The sequence below is a fragment of the Chiroxiphia lanceolata genome, chromosome 2, assembly GCF_009829145.1.
Source record: "Chiroxiphia lanceolata isolate bChiLan1 chromosome 2, bChiLan1.pri, whole genome shotgun sequence".
NCBI lineage: Eukaryota > Metazoa > Chordata > Aves > Passeriformes > Pipridae > Chiroxiphia > Chiroxiphia lanceolata.
In genome coordinates, this window is record NC_045638.1 from 85,753,587 (window position 1) to 85,775,411 (window position 21,825).

At 36.6% G+C, this 21,825-nt stretch overlaps 1 protein-coding gene across 23 annotated transcripts in view; it reads right to left on the bottom strand.

Moving 5' to 3' along the window:
* The window catches only part of DLG2 (discs large MAGUK scaffold protein 2), an 847,901-nt gene that overhangs the window by 396,740 nt on the left and 429,336 nt on the right, over positions 1 to 21,825 (bottom strand). For all 23 annotated transcript variants that reach the window (XM_032678105.1, XM_032678098.1, XM_032678102.1 and 20 more), the window contains one exon: positions 4,600 to 4,653. In XM_032678105.1, the coding sequence (XP_032533996.1) occupies positions 4,600 to 4,653 (54 nt within the window). The remainder of the gene's footprint in view (positions 1 to 4,599; positions 4,654 to 21,825) is intronic.

The following is a 21,825-nucleotide window of genomic DNA, read 5'->3' on the forward strand; positions in this document are numbered from 1 at the left end:
TTAATTGTGCTTAAAATGCCACAGAATAATTCTTTTTGTACCATCGAAGCTTCCTATCAAATTTATTCCCCAAGCTTGGTGAGCCAAAGTTTTCAAACGACTGAACCTAAGAAAAGACTAATTAACTGTTTCTTCTGTTATTCGCTGCAGGCCCAAATTATAAGGAATAACATACACTCTAATAGAATAAGGCCTTTTCTTTTATCCCATTTAAGAAAAGCCTACTGATGAAAACCAGTTCCTCAAAGGATGATTTTTTTTCTGAACTATTGAGTAGAAAGGTTTGAAGAATGTCAACAGTATCAAAACACTTAATAATGTGATTTTAAATCATTAGAGTGCTAATGAGACAAATTACTCAGTTTGCCAGTTGTATACCAACTGTAAAAAGGAAATATATCTCTGGCGGACAAATGGATACATGACATTTGAACATGCTTTGTGAATGTTGATCATTACTGCAAGGCGTCTCCCTCAAAAGCACTCAGGAATTTTTGGAGGAAGATGATGGGAAGGATGGGCAGAGCTGTTAATGAAATGGAAATGCATCATAGGTACATTGCATAAAATGAAACAATAAGACAGGTTTCTCATGCTGCTGAGCCAACAGTCTAATGAAATCATGAGAACTCTCCAACTGGCATGGAACAATACTAAAAATAGCCTGACCTTATTTAGGGATTTATCAGGCTATTAGTTGTGGCTAGTAATGTCAGAAAAAAATACCATTTTGATTCACTAAAATTTGAAAGTACATGCCTGTTACAGTGTTTATTTGGAAATAATTTCTACGTGGTATAAAATGGATTATTTAATTTTGTTATGGTAAGCACAATGGAAATTGCAGTTATTTAAGAAAAAATAGATCTTAAAAGGAAAATTATATATTTTATCTTTTTAAAGCAGCATTTTATTTTATTTTTTGCAAATACATGACTGGAAAGCACTAACTAGTTGTCATGAAAAGCATCTTATAAAAACCTAACAGTCAGAAACAAAAAAATATTATGTCAGAAATTTTTGGTGACATATCACTTGCTTATACATTCACTTGCCTTTTAATTTTATTTAACAAGTTGATTTAGAAACGTTACTCAGATTTCTGGAAGGCACATCCAATGGAAAGAATTAAAGGACAACCATCTAAGACTAGAGAAAGACAGGATATGAAAAAAAGAATGTGAACATTGGAAACATGACCCAATTATTAAGATCTAAAAAATTCTTTCGGTTCTTCCCCTCAGTATTCCTGGACTCCATCTGTACTTGGACAATGGGAGCTGAATATCAGGGATGAATATCAGGGATCTAAGATTACTATACTCGCAAACATCAGCATTTCTGGGTGTTTTAGACGCTCTACAGTTAGGAGATAGGATCAGTGACTCTATGCCCATTTACATCAAGGCTTCTTTTAGCTTTGGACAGAAAATATTTTAATTTAACTTGGATTCTCTGATCCGTAAAATAATTCGTCCCAATAGTGTTGGATGTTTATTTTATGGCAACTAAAAAACAATAGTACTTTTCAGAAGTGCTAATAACTAGCTAGTTAACTCTAAGGATACTTAAGGATACTAAGGATACTCACCAAAGATGTCCCCAGTCTTCTGCCAGGCATGTGTGAAAGTCCTGACAGTGCTGAAAAAGTAGCTGCTTGACTCATGTTCAAGTTGCAAAAATCATAATTAAATCTAGCTTTCTGTTATCTCTCTGAACTGATCTGTCCAGAAAAAATATTTTAGGGCATATCTGCTAAATTATATTTCCTGTAAAATAAATTGTACGATGATGGCTGCATTATCACACACTTAGCTCATCTGGTTTGGAAAATTTGTCTCTATATTTCCAAATATTTAAGAGAGAGAAAACCTCCCTAACAGCCCATGATGTAATAGGCTGTATTGCAGGACCCACACAATATTATAGGCTGTACTGGGTTTTGGTGGGATGGAATTTATTTTCTCCACAGTAGCCCATGTAAAGCTATGATTCGATGTGTGGCTGAAACAATGTTGATAACACATCAGTGTTTTGGCTATTGCCAAAGGTTTTCTCTCCTTCCATTTTTTTCCCTTCCTGTCCCAATAGCAAGTTGGTTGGGGTGAGTAAAGGGTTGGGAGGGGATCCAGCCAGGACAGGTTACCCCAAATGACCAAAGGGATATATTCCAGATCATATGGTGGTGTGCAATACAAGCTCAGGGAAAGGAGGAGAAAGGGGTCATGGTTATGACATTTGTCTTCCCAGGTAACAGCTACACATGAAGAAACTTTGCTTTCCAGGAAAAGTCTAAACATCTGCCTGCTTATGGGAAGTATGAATGAATTCCTTATTTTTCTTTACCTGCATATGCAGCATTTGCTTTCCCTATTTAACTACCATTATCTCAATACATAACTCTGATTGTCCATCTATTTTTATTCCTGACCCACATCAGAGAGGAGTGAAAAGAGTGTTTGGCTATTGACCAGAGTCAATCCACCACATGCTGTCACTAAACCATTTTGGGAAGGTTCCCTGGGTGAGGAGAGGATGTACAAACAAGCAAACGTAACTGGCCCAGTGACTACAGCATCTTTCTAGCAAAGGAAACATCACAAAATGAAATCAAAATAAATTAAACTGAATTACTCCTAGGAGCAAGAAGGAAAACAGAGGTCTCCCAGCCCACTCTCCCAAATATTAGTTTGGAGGAAGAGGTAATTTGATCATAGTTTGTCTTTGTGTCTCATTTGGAGAACATTCAAGCATACAAATACTGATCATAAGGAAATGCCTATTTGTAAGGCAGAGACCCAAAGTCCTGTGGGGCACTATGGTGGCCTGGGCTCAGCAGATACACTTCACCTTGACCTTTCTTATTGGCTAGTCTAAGTAAGTCCTATGATAGCGCTGCTGTGTGTCATATCCAAGAGAAATAATTCTTCCCAGGCATCAGGTAAGAGCAAGGTGACTAATTCAGAGTTCTCTATTTCTAAAATAAGCACCTTCTGTGTATTTATCTAGTTTCAAATCATGTGTTGGAGATTGAAATAGCCCACAGACACTTCTCAGTCTACTGTCAATATTTCTCTTGAATGTGTTTGGTTACTTGTTCTTCATTATTTAAGAGAAAGGAACACCACTAAAAAGTAGTATAAAAGTGTGTAAGTATTGATATACTGTTTTATGGGAATAAATCACATAGATTGAGCATCTTGCCACTAGTGGAATTGCATCTGTATTTAGGAATTCTAACACTGTAGCTGCAGAGTATCCTGGGCACAGGCCCAGCACTGAAAATGAGAATTGTGGTTCCCCGTATCCCTCAGAAGAACTAGAGAACATTAAGTATAAAATGTTTCATCAAAAAACAGGAGAAAAGCTAGATGGCCCTATTGAATGTGAGACCATAGCAGATGGTTCTGATGTCAGGACAGAAAACTGAGACAGAAATGATAGGAAACCTTTTAAGAAAGCTGAATGCAAATTAACAGAGAAATTTTATTCAACTTTTCCACCCTTTCCAATGGTTGATATTCCCAAAAAGGGATTTAATTCTCTTCTGCTTTACGGCACTGTTATTCTACTAAATTATTCTTGGCTGTGATCTTTACATGTGCTCTGCACCATAACTTCTAAGTTTTATGAATTGGCAATAACAAACAAACTGGTCATGACAACCCCTATTAAACTCCATCATCAACAGTCTTCTGAAAGACAGAACCCAGTAACATGATTGGTGTAGGTAGATAAATAATTAGGTCTATGCATTGGTATCATAAGAAACAGATGTGGACAAAACACGACAGACGAGAGACATTAATTAGGAGCTTTAAAAAGATAACTAAGATGATGCAAGAAGAAAGAATAGACACTGGCAGTCTATCTTTGTGCTACTTGCTTTTTTTCCCTCCAGTCATTTAATCCTGTTACTCTCTTTGTGATGTGTTTGCTTTGTCTTTCTCTGTGTCCTTTACCTTCAACTATAGTTGATTTAACAGTCTAAAATGACAATAATATCAAGCACTTCTAGAAAAACAGATTTTTTTAACTCTAATCAAAACATGCATTTATTTTAGTACAACTTTTTTCCTAGAAGTAGTACAAAAGAAGAGACATTAATAAGAAAATATTAAGTCAATTAGTTTGAACTGGTATTTATCATGAGCAATTTTCTTCTACAAAAGAAGTATAGACAGACAAATGAAGAGCTGTTTGCATCATTTTAATATTACACTGTGCATCTAGATATCTTTCTAATAAGTTAGCAGGGTGCACACTGCTCTAAAAAGAAATATTCTTACTTTATGTCCCTGGTAAGGAGGACAGCTTCAATGAAATAATTTTTTTTTTCCAAAGAAAACCAAGTTTTAGTAAGTTACAGTATATGTGTTCAAGTATAAACCACAAATTATGTGCACGTAATATGCTATAATTCACCTGAGTGCAATTTTCATTCCTGATTTCTTTTTCTAGAAAAAAAATTAACTCTGTAACTGTAAAAGACATGCTTAATTTTCAGATCTGTTTATAACTTCTATGAGATACTGAACAGAATTTCTATATGAAAATAAACAAACTCCGCATAATAATAAACGAAACTTTAATACTTACATAAGGGATTGTGTCCAAGGTGTCTGTGTTGACAATTATAGGGGCAGGGCTTGCCTGAAAGAGAAAAAAAAAAAAAAAGGGAAAATAAATTTAAAGACCTGATATTAATATTGAAATAACCATAATGATACATTAAATTAAAAGTCTAAAAGCGTGTCTTCCCATTGAATTCAAATTGTACAGCAGTACATAAATTTGGGTACTGTTCAATCAATTAAGGATGAAGGAAATAGATTCTCAGCCTCCAAACCACAGCTCACTGTGGTCTTTCTTAGGCTTTGGATCACATCCTGAATATATAATACCAGTCATTCATTTTTTAGTAGAACTATAAGAAACCTGATGTATTCAACTTACAATTAGGGGATGTTGGGGTTGAGGGTTTCAGCTTCCCTACCTTACAATTCCATCTTTTGTGTGTGGGCAGAACCATGATCTTTACAGAGGATAAACATCAACATTTAATGTGTACTTAGAAGTATTATAGGTTACAAGGTATATGTATATGCACATGTACCATGACATTTATGTCAAGGCTGTATATTCTGGATGGTTCATATGCACTCAGTTGAGGTTCAGATTGAAATACAGATCCAATTAAAAAGATTTGTGAATCTCCAAAGCTGCCCAACCTGATCTTTAATTTATTGACGAAACTCATATTCGGGCTAGTTTCCAGCCATTTGAAGTGCCCTAACCTCTTCCTCTTCCCACGTGGTACAGATCCAAGGCTGAGCTCTGATTTGATGCAGCTGCATAATCTTGGCTCTGACTGGAGAAAACTACAGAGTTGTGAGAAAGTGTAGGCCAGAGGCAAACACCATCACTAAAATGTTAAACTGAGGCAGGACTGCTGAGATGGGATTGTTAATAACTCAAGGACTCAAGAGAAGGATCAACATGTAGTCAGTGCTGTACAAAAGTGATGGAAGGCATCCCTTCTCTGCTTGACTAGTGCCTGCTCAGGCAGCAAAGACTCTTCAGGCACTGTCATGGGGTGGTTAAAATACTACTGCTTGGCACAGTTCTATTTATCTACAGTGCATATTTGTCAATGAATGACTGTCTGTACTTTAAACTCATACAGACCACAGGGTCTTTTTGAGCATGGTAGGCATGAACACGGCACTACTGAAAACACTAATGGTATTTCTATTGTCAAATATTCACTGCAGGATTTCAAAACCTAAGTAAAAATCCAAATTAAGAATGTGACATTGGAGCAACAGTTCAAATCCTGTGAGAATATCACAGGGTTTTTTTTCTAGTTTTTGTGCAATTATTGAAAGATAATTCTATGTTCAAAGAAATTATATGTTACTGGATGACAGCTACTGCTGATTAATGCCATTATTTCTATACAACGGTGTAAGCCACAAATAAAAACTGAAATGCATACAATTTGGTGTATCTACATTTCATGGCATGTACCAATTGTCATGGTAAGGTCCAATTTGATAGTAAAATGCTTAGTATCTGAAAAGACATTACACACTCATACCCAGTTATTCTCACTGTGTCCCATAACACTGGACACATTGAAGTGATATGTAAAAGCTGAAGGCTGCATGATCATAATATTTTTTGCTTCAGGTATATGGATTTATTTATAATTGCATTATCATTGAAGGTTAACAAAGGATTTCCTTTTTAGAATCATAGTTTTGACTTTCATGAATATTTAACTCCATACACTTAAAGAGCGCTACCTTTGCTATGGGAATAAAAAGCTTGAGGTTTTTTATAGTATTGATGCTACCTTCTTTTTATTTTTACCAACTGTGTTGGTCTATTATCAATGATAAACAAAGCTTGGAATTTTCAGAATAAAAGCATCTTTCCACTGATTTAAAAAAAAACCCCAACCTATTAAAATAAAAAACATATTTCATAAATAATTTTCCAAAGCACTATCATATTATCACCAATCTCTTCTAACCGATTGAGGAACAAAGCCTTATATCTTTATCAGATTTTCTGAAGTAAAGTTAAAGAAATAGGAAACTAGCAAATGTAGAAACACCACAAAAAAATAACATTTAGGAGAATTGTAATTTCTTTTGAAAACTCAGTTATTCCTTCCTCTTATAAGCAGATGCAGAACCTGCACATTCTTCATCCTGCACCCTTCTCTAAACATCCTCAGATGGTTGAAGATAGCAAATAGATTCTTTCCACAGACTATTCTTTTCCAAGGTAGATGAACTTTTCTATTGAACGTTCTGTGCTCAGACTCATTTACTGTTGTGTGTGCCACCATCTTGGCTATCCTCCACACACTTTAACACAGTGGAGAATATGGATTTGGATACAGTGCTCCCCGTGCAGTGTGGCAGGTGATGAGGAGATGTCCTTCAAACTGCTGCCCAAGATGTTATTAAGTGCAGCCTAATTTGCCATTTGCCTTAACCACTGTAAGGGCACATGGCTGACTCATGTGCAACTTGTTCTCCACTCCATAAAGTTGCAGCTTAGCTGAACTGTGCCTGGCTAGGACCGCTCCGGGTTTTATTCTGTCCCGGGGCAGGAATTCCTGCTTATTGAACTCTGTGATGTTCCTCTCAGCCCATTTCTCCTGTCTATTGAAATTTCTTTGGAAAGCAACTGTCCAATGTATCATCTGCTCTTCCCAGTCTGGTATGATTTCAAACCTTGCTGACAGTGCACTTCACGTAATCATTCTGGTTATTAATGAAGACGTTAAACAGCACTAGCACCCGTATCAACTCTGTATGAAACAAGAAACTTGCCATCAGTGACTGGACTTGGAACTGCTGATCACTACCCTTTGGATCTGGTGGTTTAGTCAGTGTCCCACTCATCTTCTAGTAAGTGCATCCATCCATTCGGTTTCTCTCTCATATGGCTGAACTGTGAATTCATGCTCAAGGCCTTGATAAAATCAAGGCAACTGACAGCTACTGATTTTTCCTCATCCACAGAGCTAGTCTTCTCATCACAGAAAGTTGTTAGGTTGGCAAGGCAAAATCTAACCTTTGTAAATTGACCTCCCTCTGTGTAATCACCTTCCTCTGTCCTTCATGAGCCTTGATAAGACTTCCTGGAGGCATTCACCAGAATGCTTCCATTTGTTAGCTTCCTACCTAATCCTGATCCCCAGGTTATCACTTGGTCCGTCATCCCTTCCACAGTAAAAATCAGAGAATTTGAAGCTGCTCTGAATGGTGTGATCCTTCCCTGATTGGCCCTTCTACACAGCTGGTAAAGAATTAGTTTTCAAGCTAGAATATTTCTCAGGGTTCATTTCAACACTGTTCTTATTATACTTTTTACTGATTGGAAGAATTGAACTAAACTATCAAACTGATTATTTTCTGCTACTGAGGCATTTATCCTGATCAGACAGATGGGCATGAAAAAATTCACAGAGCAATAGTTTCAGATGGATATAGTGACTACAACCACTCTCACAACTAATACCATCAGTACATTTTCCTTTTCTGTTCCTCCTGTTTATATCTGTGCATGTGTTTGTATGTGTGCATGTGTGGGACAGTGCATCTGTGTGATAACTTGTCTTTTTAGTTTTTTGGTGTTTGTTTTTTTTTTTTTTTAATGACAAAAATGATTTAATAAAAACATTTTCCTTCAGTCTCTCTGACATATGGTAATTTGAAGAATGCTGACCTCCTGAGCTCCAACATCAGATTAAAGTGTAGGAAATGGAGATGATTTTATTAGCTGGGCCCTGTTTGTAGCTCATACTTTAAAGAAAAGTAGGAGACTTCAATCATGCAAAGTTGAGAAGGCAGTTTGCAATCACTGGCAACAAAATAGTCCTGTAATCCCAGTGAAATTACTGAAGGGATAAATCGAGACAATCAGCATTGACAGAGAGTCAGAAAGATTTTACCTTCCAGGATGATGTGTCTGTATCTATGCTGACTTGAAAATATGCTACATGTACCAGTTCACCAAATTCTCGAAAAAGATACTTAGGTATCTCTGTATTTCTTATGGAGAACACTGAGAAATCTATCAACCACAACGTATCTATACTACTTCCAATTGTGCATAAATTAACAAAGACATACAAAAAATTGTCTAGATTCTCTCAAGAACCTCTGCCTACTGTGTCTTTGAGACAGCATTGCCTCTTATCTCTCATAATCTATATACCCACTCATACATATATACTCTCTATCTAGGTTTGAGACTGAATAAGAAGAAATAGCTTTCTGGAAAATAATTACTTTATTCCTAGCTCTGCCCTTTGACCTGCTCTTCAGTCTTAACCAAGACATTGAGTAACACTTTACTGAGGTTTTCCTAGCTGCAAAATAAAACCAAACCAATCACCAGAAGAGTGAATATTAGTGAGTACAGTAAATTGAGTGACCCTGTTTTCCTCATTCCTCATTCACTTTCCTTTATGCCCCCATCCTGATATTAAGTATTATAATAAACTGATAATGTATCATGTGGGCTGTCAGCCTTATAGCTCCTGCTCCCTGCACAGACCTTTCTCTTGTCCTTGATTAGAAGCAGCGCTTTCAGCTGAACCATCTCTGTACTTTGAAGAAAAGGCATCACACTTGACAGCTGCAGTGACAGATTGGCATAGCTGAGACAAAACTAGAATAGCTTTGGGGAAAAAAGTAAAAAGGAAGATTTTTTTTATTTTTCTTCTTAAAGGACTTGAGCACAACAGACTTTGCTTCCACAAATATACACGAGATTGTTCTGCTTGCAGCAATTCAGACAGTCTAGTTGCTTTTCCACCAAAAGCACAACTCAGAAGCAGAGTAAAAGCACTTGAAGCCAGCAGAAAGAGAACAAAAAGGCACATGGTCTAGTTCATGAACATTTACTCTGCTACCAAATTCTCTACAAGTGTATGACATGACTCATGCCTCTCAGACAAGATGAACTTTACCACAAGTGCTAGCGTTATCCTGGTTGACTGGTTTGGCTTATAGCACTCACAGATGTAGAGATTATCCATATTATACTGAACTTCCGTCTTTGTTCAGCATTCATAACTCTTTATTTTAACTGTTCCTACTATGCAGTGCTGTATTCAACACCAGACCATGAAATCACTTGCATAGTTATGTGGTAACTATTTTATAAATAATGAGCACAGCACACTACCTCTTAACTAGAAAACACAATCAAGTATGTGATCATTTTGAAACTGCCCACTTATGCTTATTCCTCACTGCAATTTTAATTTCATAGAACTATAGAATCATTAAGGTTGGAAAAGACCACTAAGATCAAGTTCAACCATTAACCTAGCACTGCCAGGTCCACCACTAAACCATGTCCCTTATTACCCCATCTACCTTTTTTTGAACACTGCCAGGGACAGTGATTCCACCACTTCCCTGAGCAGCCTGTTCCAATGCTTGACCACCCTTCAGTGAAGAGATTTTTCTTAATATCCGATCTCGATCTCCCCTGGTGCAACTTGAGGCCATTAGGACATTTGACTCAGAACTCTATATTGCTCATTTCCCTGTTAAGGAATCACCATCATTACTTGCACTATTACATTTAAGTAAACTCAAAATAAAGAGGTCATGAAATTTAAAGTAATACAACAGTGTACGTATTACCATTTTAAAAGTAAGTTGCGTTGTCAGTGGCTTATTGCCATCTTTTGCAGACAGTGGACTCTGTGAACATCAGAGTTAAGGGTTTATCTTTCCAGGCAGCTACCCCTAAATTCTAAACCACTCTCTGGAATATACATTTGTAATTTTATTTGACTTCAAAATGTTAGCATTTTGTGTCTTAATATTACAAAGTGGAGCAGGCCCTATATTTGTACATGAATAGGGCATGCTGCATTTCTCAGATACATAGTGTCAGTCTGTTTAAGCCTTAAGACAGCAATGCTGAATTAGTTTAAATTCATTTCATATTTTCAACAGTTTCCTTTCACAATTGCAAGAAATAGATTTACATTTACACACAATGGCACGACAGATTAAATGACAATTTAGATGTCAAAACAGTAATTCTCTGGCATGCTATGAGGCCTCAAGATCACAGAACACACAGAACCTTTTTTGTATTTACCACTGAATTACAAACTGTAAGACTAAGAAGGATAAAAAGTCATTTCCTTGTTATTAATCAGAAAATGTAAAAGATAGGGAACCTCTTTGAACATCTAAAGAATGACTTTTCAGCAGACAATCCTACCTTTACTTAAAAACATAAAACAGAAGTCAAAAGCAGCTCTGCTTGCAGGCTGCAGCTGTCAAGAATAGAAGCAAAGTGCCTCAAGAAATCCTCAAGACCACTCCCTACATATCTAATGCAACCTTATATAAAGTAACTTAATTTAAACATAAATTATACCTTTCAAAGAAGGTGGCCTTATTTTCAGATTTGGGTTTACATTGGTTTTCACTTAATATGTAGGAATTATTTGCTGTTTAAAATTGTATTATCTGACATAATTTTAAAAAAATATTTAGACCCAAGGAAAACCTTGCATTTCTGTGTGGATCCATAGGCTATCAGAGGGAATGGCAAGAAAGCACCTACTTTACAGTTGTTGAAGTTTCCCCGGAGGTTTCCTCTTACCTGTTAGCAATTTGAATTAGCAATGATTAACATAGTAGGTAACTTTTTGCTCAGTATAAGATCCAGTGAAGGACACAGAAATGTCAATGGGAAAAGCCCTATAGAGAATGAGGGATAATTATGGTACATCAAAATTTCCAGTGAAGATATTATTCAACTAAATGTTATTACGCATTAAATTTTGAGGTGACAACCTTCCTATCACTAGACAGGATGGATCCATCCGTCTCAATCTAGGATGCCAAGTGCCATACTAAGACTCACACAGAGGTCTCATTATCACATCTCTACTGACTCACAAAAGAAATTGATGCAGTGTCTTACACCAGTGGTCCAGCTTTGATCAGAAATCTAGGCCTAAATCCTGTGTTTACATATACCACTTCAGCACATATTCTTGGCCTTTTGAAAGTGAATGGGGCATAACATTAATTTATGACACAGATCTCAGCTCTGATCTCTGCTCTATCTCCACTGTCCTATCACTACATATCAAATACCTGTCAAGTTCTTTATACCTGATTAGTATATTAATGTGTTGCATCATCCGTGAGTGTAGACTACTTCTTACATTTTTTTAAAAATAGTTTTTCTGTCCAACTGGATTTTAATCTTTTACAAAATGATCATAACTAAGTGGCAAGTGGACATGTACATATGTATAAATATAGATATCCATAAGCATACAAACATTAGCATCCAAAAGAGAGCAGTAGAAATGATTACGGGCCTTGAGGGGAAGCCACTTCCTTATAAGGGGAAGAGCAGGGGCAAGCACTGGCTATCAGTGACAGGACCTGAAGGAATGGACTGAAGTTGTGTCAGGGGAGGTTTAGGTTGGATATTAGAAAAAGTTTCTTCACCTAGATGGTGGTTGGGCACTGGAATAGGCTCCCCAGGGACGTGGTCACAGCACCAAGCCTGATAGAGTTCAAGAAGCATTTGGACAATGCTCTCAGGCACATGGTGTGATTCTTGGGGATGTCTTGTGCAGGGCTAGGAGTTGGGTTTGATGATTCTTTAGGGTACCTTCCAACTCAGAATATTCTATGATTCTGTGATTTTAGGCACCCTATTTAACCCAGCTGCATGCTTCTTTTTTCCTTTTTTCTTTCAGCCTTGGTGTGCACAAATATAAAACTCCTTCCCAAGAGAGAAAAACAAAAGCAAAGCAAAAAACTATAGCCATTCTTTCACAGAATCATAAAGTCATTTAGGCTGGAAAAGACCTCTAAGGTCGTCAAGTCCAAATGTTAACCCAGCACTGCCAAGGCCACCACTAAGCCACACCTACAAATACTCCAACACTTTCTCCAAATGCTGAGTGGGGCTAGAGGGAAAACAAATGCACGTGTGATCCCAACACAAATGATGGAAGGGCTTGATCTGGACTGCACTTGCAACCTTAATTATGGTATTTTCTCATTTTTGACTTTCCCTCCTTTCTCTTCAAAAGCGAAGGCTGACTTGTCCACCATATGACTTTTTGTTTTTAAAATCATGGTACACCAAGCCTACAGAGAAGTTATCCAGTATCTTATTCCATTACCTTTCTACATCCTGAAATACCTGAAGTTTGAGTGTAACATTTATTTCTGCGTGGAGGTTTTATAACCAGCCTCAAAAACACAGAAACAAATAGACTAAAAATTACAATGCAGATGAAGAGAAGAAAAAAAGAGAATGCAAAACTAAATGTGAAATAGGGGAATTACTTTAACAGAATTCAGTAGCTGTTCAAGAGGTTTATCAGAACATAAATTTCAAAGAATGAAACACATGCTGTTAGGAACTAATCCATTACATTGAGCACTGTAAACAGCAGCCCAGAAAGAATGGAATCAGTGCCAAAGACTGATCAACTCTGCTTGCCAATAGCAGAAGACAAGAAGACTTACTGGTACCACAGCTAAAACTCTCCATAGAGAGAAAAGAATAAGAAATACAAAAGAAAGAGAGAGTTTTGGAAAAGTTCTAATACTACAAATAACAAAATCACCACTGAACTTGTTTCAGTACTGAATTGGCCACAAGAAGAGCAGGGGATTACTGTGGTTCATAAAATCCAACAAAGTAACTCATGGATTTTGGCTAAGTATATATAGAGGTAAAGCTATTTTGCCAAATGCTTTCACTGAACTAATACATATTTAACTATATAGGAAGATCTTGAAGAAATAAACTCAATTTTGAATATCTGCAATAAACTCAAAATTAAGTTCATCTGTGCTGGAGCAAAGAATGTTTTGATTTTTATGTCAGAGAAAGTAAGTTTCTAAACTAACGTCCTCTGGAGAAGTTTTAATTGATGTCCCAAAGTGTCCCTTTATGTCCCAGAATCATTACATGATGAATAAAATTAACAAAATAATTCCAAATATATCGCTTGCTGACAACCTGTTTCAGCAATCATTTAGGGGTTCTAAATCACTGCAGGACCCCTGCACCCACAGTACATCGGTTCAAAATATAAGAAACATTCATATGTGAAGTGCAGCTACCCAGGGCTGAGGGGGAATCAGCCATTTTACATGGTTTAACCTTGTGTGGCATAAAATGCATTTCTCAATGGAGATGCTCTGTTACATGAATTACACCTATTTGGTACTTTACTATGGGGCTTGCCAACCAATGTTTAATCTCCATCTAGGCCCCCCTGCAATGAGCAGGGACATCTTCAACTCGATCACGTTACTCAGAGCCCCATCCAACCTGACTTTGAACATTTCCAGAGATGGGGCATCCACCACCTCTCCAGGAACCTGTGCCAGTATTTTACCACCATGATTGTGAAAAACTTCTTTTTTATATCTAATCTAAATCAATCAACTTTTAATTTAAACCCACTAGCCCTTGCCCTATCACAAAAGGCCCTGTTAAAAAGTCTGTTCCCATCCTTCTTATAGGACCCTTTCAAGTACTGCAAGGCCACAATAAAGTCTCTCAATAAAAAAAGAAGTGGAAGCAGTGCTACAGCCACAAGGAAAGTTATTGTGGAAAAACAGAAACACATAAAGTAGCATATTCTTTTATATATATCCTTACATATCCTCTATTGAGAGCTTTCCATGGAGAAGGAAAGCTACACCTTCTTCTCCTAACATATAGTCTACTATGTGTTGCTGTTGACCTCTAGAAATAGCATTAAGCAAAAAATTTCAAAACACAAAATCAACACAACATGGCACGATAAGTTTGAAGAATAATGAAACCATGTAAAGGGACTGAACTTGAGATGAGAAGTAACAGCACCACAAAAGGAGCTCTAGATAGAGTCATGGCTTAAGTAAAGAAAGTGCCAGGGGTTATTGCAAGTCTGAGAAACACAATCAACATGACTGGAGAGTACAGCAGGACCAACAGTCTTTCAAAGAAGTTGTACCGGACCTTAAAAATACACCTTACTTAAATCAAAATTATAGGCCTGGAAAAAAAAGAAGGTAATTCCTGTCAAGAAATAATCAAGGGAAGAGCAGCCTTGTGGACTTAAAAGAATTAGATTATAGGTGCAAATAGGTGAATCAATACTAAAAACACAGACTTCAGAAGCTGAACTAAAAGCAAAAGGAAGAAATGTAAAAAAACCCCCAACAAATCTTTGCTGTTATGAATGATGCTGAAAAACAATCCATATATGGAAAATTATACTTGCATGCTTTTCAACAAATATTTTGCTAATTTTAACATGGGAATATTTTTCAGTTTCTTGTGAAGGGTACCCAAGCAGATTTTATACACAGATATAACTGTGCGGCAAGTTCAACAAACTATAGTATAGTCTCTCTATAGGAGACATCAAAGCCTTGTTGCCCTTGTATAAACTTATACTAAGCACTGAAATATGTTCCATAGGTAGTATTCACATTCTGACGGATGGGTGATGTGACCTATGAGGTCTTTCCCCATCATTACATTTTAGCATTCTGTCATTTCTGAACAGTGTTATTGTGGCTAGAATTGGATAAAGGAACACTGAGTAAAAAATTATCTTAAACTGAATTAAAATAGACGGTCGCAATTTTAACGGGGACTTATCTAGCAGCAAGTAACATGGCCCTTTTTCTATGAGGCAGGCAAAAAAGTAACACAGGTCACCACTTTGAAATATGAATGTTCTTAGATGATAAGATGCCTTTTAGTTACTGATATAAAGACATATTTTCTGCTTTGTAAAACACAAACATTTAGGATGCTGCTATTTGTGCACATTATTAGCGGTGATCCAGACAAGACTAGGAAAGCTCTGTGCTCTCTGGATTTGCTGTGTGAATGTGTATAATTAAAAGCCACTTATCCCACAAACAACCTTCCTTGTACACAAGACAACATTTGACCTTTCACTGTCACTGTATCGAACAATAGATGCAACAATCACAGAGAAACAAAACCTAAAAGTTGTCAGAACTGATCTACCAAGATCAATTAGGGGAACTTCAAATGTCACAGCAACCCTTCATGAATTTAACATGATCCCCGAAAACACTGGAACATTAAATGGTTCATAACATCAAGGTAGCCTCTTCCTATAGTAATAACAGCAATAATAACAATAATAAGCAGCTCCTGGTTATGTCCTCTGTCTCTGATATGATGGTGGTTTGTTTCTCTTTTTTTAATGGAAAAGTTCCAGGAAAGGACTTTCAGAAATAAGCTCTGATTACTGTTAGGAAAAAAGAAAAGATTTCCTGACAAAAAAAGCAGTGGAAGTTATGCACTATACACCAGGTGCTAGGAGACAACACCTGTAAAAGGACTAAGCATAGCATTTAGTAACATAAACAGAGCTGTCTGCTTACGGCAGGAGGTAAGTAGAATACAGGAATCAAAGAGCGCAGTTTTAAAAATATTCAACTTCAGGAACTCAGATTTCTCTTGCGATTGTACAGCAGTGTTTCAACCTCAAAACCAGTTCAACATCCATTACAAGAAACTGACATTCAGACATGAGGCAGCCTTTCCCCAGAACCCTTTGGACAGATCCAGTCTCCTCCTACCCTATCTTTTAGGCACCAATCCCACCCTCCAAAAGAAAATATCCCCCTCATCCAGTAAATCATGATGCCTGCCAGAAATATCACATTTACCATTCTCAGCCTGTTGTAAATCCTGACTTTCGCCATAGGACGTCTGGGAAAAATTAACACCTAATGTGATGGTCCTTTCCAAAAGCTAACCAACTTCACAGGCGGGTGCACCACTTCTGAGTACTAACATATAAAACCCCACTGCAGACCTGACCCTGATACTAAATAAATGTTTGGCTGGGAGGACAAGAAATGGGAACATCGTGTGCTTCAGAGGAATGGGAGAAAAATGACATAGAAAATATTACAGCAAGAAGAACAGAATCTGTGGGAAGCACAAAGTTTTTTAGGGCAGCCGTAACAAGGAGAAATCAAGAGACTCCAAAGTTAAAGTCAGCCCATCCTTCACATGCTACTATAAGCTTTGTGAGACATTTTGAAATGTCTTATTTGATTACAGTATAAGCTCTCTACTCATACACAAGCAGGGGGCCAAGCATCTTTTGTTATCAGCCCATCTGGTATTGAAGACACTTTTGCTCACTTATTAGCTCAATACTAATCTGATACAGTTAGAACTGAATAATTCTTCAGATTGTTGATAACATACTTGACAGTTTAGATATATGTATATTTTACAAAATATTAGCATATTTTCATTTTAAAATAATCCCATTAAATTTATATTTCACATGAAATGAAGATTCATGGAAGAAAGATACCCTCTTCTTTTCTTTCTAGCACATTCCACCTAGCTTACCTAACCCAGTCACCAGAAGTATCATCCTGCATCTGCTATTAAAATATTTCCAGTGCACATGACACTAACATAGATAAATTGTTTTCTCAAAATATTTTGAATGAAAATTAGTAACACATATTGATGTAAACACAGAAGAGATCATTTATTTAATTGTTTTATTTTATACATGATACACAGTATCATATTACTGTATGTCACTTGGTGATAAGCAGTAATACCCGTATGTTCAATTTATATCACTATATACAATTGATAAATACTGCTTCATTTAAAAGCTATGTCTCAATTTCAAGTTGTAGCTCTCTCTTTTCTTTATCATTAAAGTAATGATAAAATTGAAATATTGTCACTATCTCTTAACTCCAGTTATATAGAACTATACATTCCCTCCCCAGAATCACCAGCTTTTAGAAAAGACAGTTCTTTATCCATCATCCTTTTATCAGAAAGAAACACAGGAGACCTATGGTCGGAGATCTGAGTTCATTCAGCTCAACAGAATTCAATTTAAGCCATTTTCCCCCCAAAAGAAGCCTAACCCTCAGAACTTAAATTTTGAAAACATGCCTTATTTTAAAGATATGTTACAGTTTTCCTTACCGAGACAAAAGAATCAAATGAACCCTGCTCCCGATTCTCAATAGATGAAATTGTTTTCAACCAGAGGAGATAGCTTGAAATATCAGATATTTCAGAATGCTCCATACTGAAAGCTGCAAGATTAGCAGGACTGAGGTGAGACAGACTTGCAAAAGGAGGACTTTGGCTGTGTTACATAAAGTTCTAATTAGATCCTTGGTACAAATTGCTATCCTAAGAATAAAAAGTTAATCAAAAAGCCTCATTGGAAGAATAAGAGGGCAAGATTAGAGCCGAGACAGCTGTTTCACTTTGGGACAATCGTGCAACTGCCTAACTAGATTTTGTTCCACTACTCAGAAGTGAAAATATATGTGTGAAAATTAAAGTGTTCCCTTTGTGTTACTTTGGACTAAACTGTTTACAGCTTGTTTTCCTCAGTTGAACTCAGGAGACCTTTCTATATTTCTATTCTGGTGCAGTGAGCACCCAAATCTCAGACCTCCTTAAAGTCACAGCCAAAATATTTTCATGGAAAGGGAGAAATTTTGAAAGGAACTGAATACAGAATTGGTGAAAAAAAGTATTACAAGGACTTTAGGTGACAAACCATAAGAATCAACCTACAAGGATTCATTTAATGTGACTACATCCTAGAAAACTACCCTAATAACCACAGAATAGCTGATAGATGATTTCTTATCTCTCCCAAAAGATGCAATTCCAGCCTCCATTTCTAAAGTACAGCTGAGAGCTCCCTTTACCTGTTCAGGTTTATATTCCCTCCACTTATGGGTGGTACTGTAGAAATCAAAGGGCTTCCATCCTTCAGAGGAAAGACACGTCTGTTTTACCCAGTGGTAAAATCCAGAGCCCACAGAAATCTTGAAGGTTTCAATAAGGTCAGGATTTGAGCGACAATGTCTTTTTGGGAGGAGGATATAGCATATATGTAGGCTGTCTGCTCAGAAAAGTCACACAAAGACTGACATGACACAAATTTTCTGGAACTAGATGTCATCTTTTGCTGAAGAAGCTCCAAAGCAAATCCGAATGTCAGAGTTGCTACATAGTCACAATGAAATGGAAATATCAGGTATGAAGGATGAAATACAGGAAATAACAACTTTTATATTCCCCAATTCATCACCTTCTCATGAAAATGGATGTCCAAAAGGAAGTAGGAAGTAATTATTTGTGAAGAAGAGGTGAGAAGAGAGAGATTGAAAACTCCTAGTATAAGGGACAAGGAAATAAGTGGGCTTAAACAGTATGTCATTTCCTGTGTATTAAACTTTTTTGTTTTGTCTCCTACTAACAGTCCATTTTAGGGCTCCAAACATTCATGACCAAATTTAATTGAAAAACAATGTCAGAAGGACCAAAATAATTGTCATATTGAGCAAAGTTTAGAAAATAACACTGATTTAAAAAAAGAAAATAAAGACAGCATTAAAAAATCCTACAGGTTTGCCTAGTTTAGAAGAAAGTATTTCAAAAAACATGAAAGCCATAAAACACAAGGCAACATAAATACCTTTTGGATGAACAGATTCTTTAAAAAAAGAAAGAAAGAAAAAGAATTCACCCTAAGGTAAAAACTGCATTTTTTTTTTAAGAAAACCAATTAATGAAAAGACCCAAAGAAGACTTTGCAACAAAACCCATGCAGTTTTACAGAGTGGAGATGAGGAAAGGAAGATCAAATGCTACTTCTCCCCTGCACCTACTATTGTGCTGGCTAATAAGAAAATCCTACATTAATTTAAATGTTATATAAACACTTCAGCATTAACTAAAATGCAGTATCCCTGTAAAGCATATTTCAGAAAATATCTTATTTGACCAAATGAACATGTTCATTTAGTGGCAATTCTGAAATACATAAACTATATACACCCAGGAGCAGGCTGCTTTTCCTTTCCCTTAAAACTCCTTCCATCACACTTAGTACATTATTTGGTATAACAGCTTGAATAAACCTTTAGTTTCACACAGTACAGTTGTTTGTATCAACTCATTGAATCCTAGAATGGTTTGGGTTGGAAGAGAGCTTAAAGATCATCTAATTCTGACCCCTTTCCACTAGACACCTTCCTTTAGACCAGATTGCTCAGAGCCTGATCCAAGTTGACCTTGAACACCTCCAGGGATGGGGTACCCACAGCTTCTCTGGGCAACCTGTTTCAGTGTCTAACCACCCTCACAGTGAAGGATTTCTTCCTCATATCTATTTAAACCTACTCTCAGTTTAAAGCAAGTTTAAAGCAATTACCCCACGTCCTGTCACTACATGCCCTCGTAAAAAGTCCCTATCCAGCTCTTTTGTAGCCCCTTTAGATGCTTAAAGGTGCTATAAGGTTTCCCTGGATCAACATGATCAGTATCATTGGTTTCTAAGAAAAGTAGAAGACTTGAAAAGTGAGAGTATAAATAATTAGCCAATTGATTTGAGTAACTAATGTTTAAACCATTATCTTTTAGGACATAAAAGGGATCGCTTGTTGTGAAAATGGTTGCAACTAGGTTTTTTGTTGTATTTCTTAATGAGCTCATAAAATAACGTTTAATTTTCAAAGTACCTTATTCTGTAAATTTGAGAGATCCAAATGGACTGTGACAGACCTAGCTGAGCCCTCCAGCCAAGCTGATGGCACCTCTGTGAAAACATATTTAATAAAGGACAGAAAATGCCAAGGAGGAGAGAATGAGGGAATAACAGGACCAGAGCTGTAGATTTCAGTACATGCACTTTCTCACTCTCGTTCTTCCAATTTTCTCACTGCTGCAGGGGCAGTGAGTGAGTGGTTGTGTGGGTGCTGCCAGCTGGGGCCAACTTACCACAACTTATTCTACCAGTCCTCCAAGTAAAGCACCTTTCAAGAGACTTTCAATCATATTTAAAAAAATGATCTTATGGAATACCTAAAGATTTTCCAGTATCTCTGAAAAACCACTACAGACATGTAATAACTCAGATTAAGACAGCGATGATAAAACATTAATAAAGAACTCATATGGTACAAAGATCAAATATCACAAAAGGTGATGTAATTACATCATATAAAAGCTCATACAGTTTATACATTAAAGACAGAACTCTCCCAGTTTTGGCTTTATGTTTTATAGGAAGAATAGCATTCCATGTTCCTTTATCACTTATATGTGTAATGCCATTTATAACACATATTTATTTCTATGAAAACAGGCACTGCTGTCAATCAAGTAAATGTTAAATAATTCAACCAGTAAGATTACATTTTATAAGGTGATATAACAGATCAGCTGGGAATAGCCCACTATGTAACCAGCAGAGAATTTTAGAAATTGCTTAACTGTACCTCACCTTTTTAAACCTTTCCAACTGGATTACTGCCTTCCTATGAAACACTAAGATGTTTAATTTTTAAAATACATTTAAGTAGCAAATAGCTTCTATAAAGCTTCATTGGAGTTTTGTCAATGAGTTGTTTACAAGCCTCTAACACATTAGGAACAAAGCACAGAGATATCTGAGAAGTTGATTTGGGAAATATTTTACATTAGAAGAATAAGTACAACATAGCCATGCAATTCTACGTACAGGTTTATTTATTTATGGTTGTAGAAATATGTGGGCTGTTTAAGTCTGAAAGACTTTGCTAGTTACTCTTACTGAATTTTCAATCAAAGGAAAGTAAGGATAGAACAGTGATGGCTAAGTCCCAGCCCAAAACTCCTGCATCGCAATGTCTGAATATTTGCATCTAATAATCAGAGGCAGTAATACTGCTTTATAATACTTTGAGATCAACTGAAACCCTACTTTTCTCATTAGTACTGTAGTAAAGATCAGTCATTTCAGCAATTAACTTTTACTTTTGTGGCCTCTAAACTCCTTTGTTGGATTGAATTTGACTGCAAGATATCTACAAAAATGTAATTTTCTTTCCTCGTCTTGTCTGCCATTTTTTTTTACTGTGGTTACAAGACAAATTTAAAATTATAAACAAATACAAGAATAGCATTTCCTAGGCATTTGATATATTCAACTTTGAAAATGCTACCCCTCAGTGGTGGCCACAAGCAGCAAGGACCCATAAATGTCCAATGAGAAAAGATTCCATATACCCTTCCACATATATGGGTTAATCAAAACCAACATAAACCAGTTAAAACTTACACTCCGTCAACAAATGGTGCAGATAGGTTCAGTCCAGCTGTTGCCTGTAGGACTAAGCTCAGACAAAGGGGTTGAAAATTAAGGGCCCCCTCTGTTCTATGTACAATCCACAACAAATGTTTGTCAACCTCCAGGCC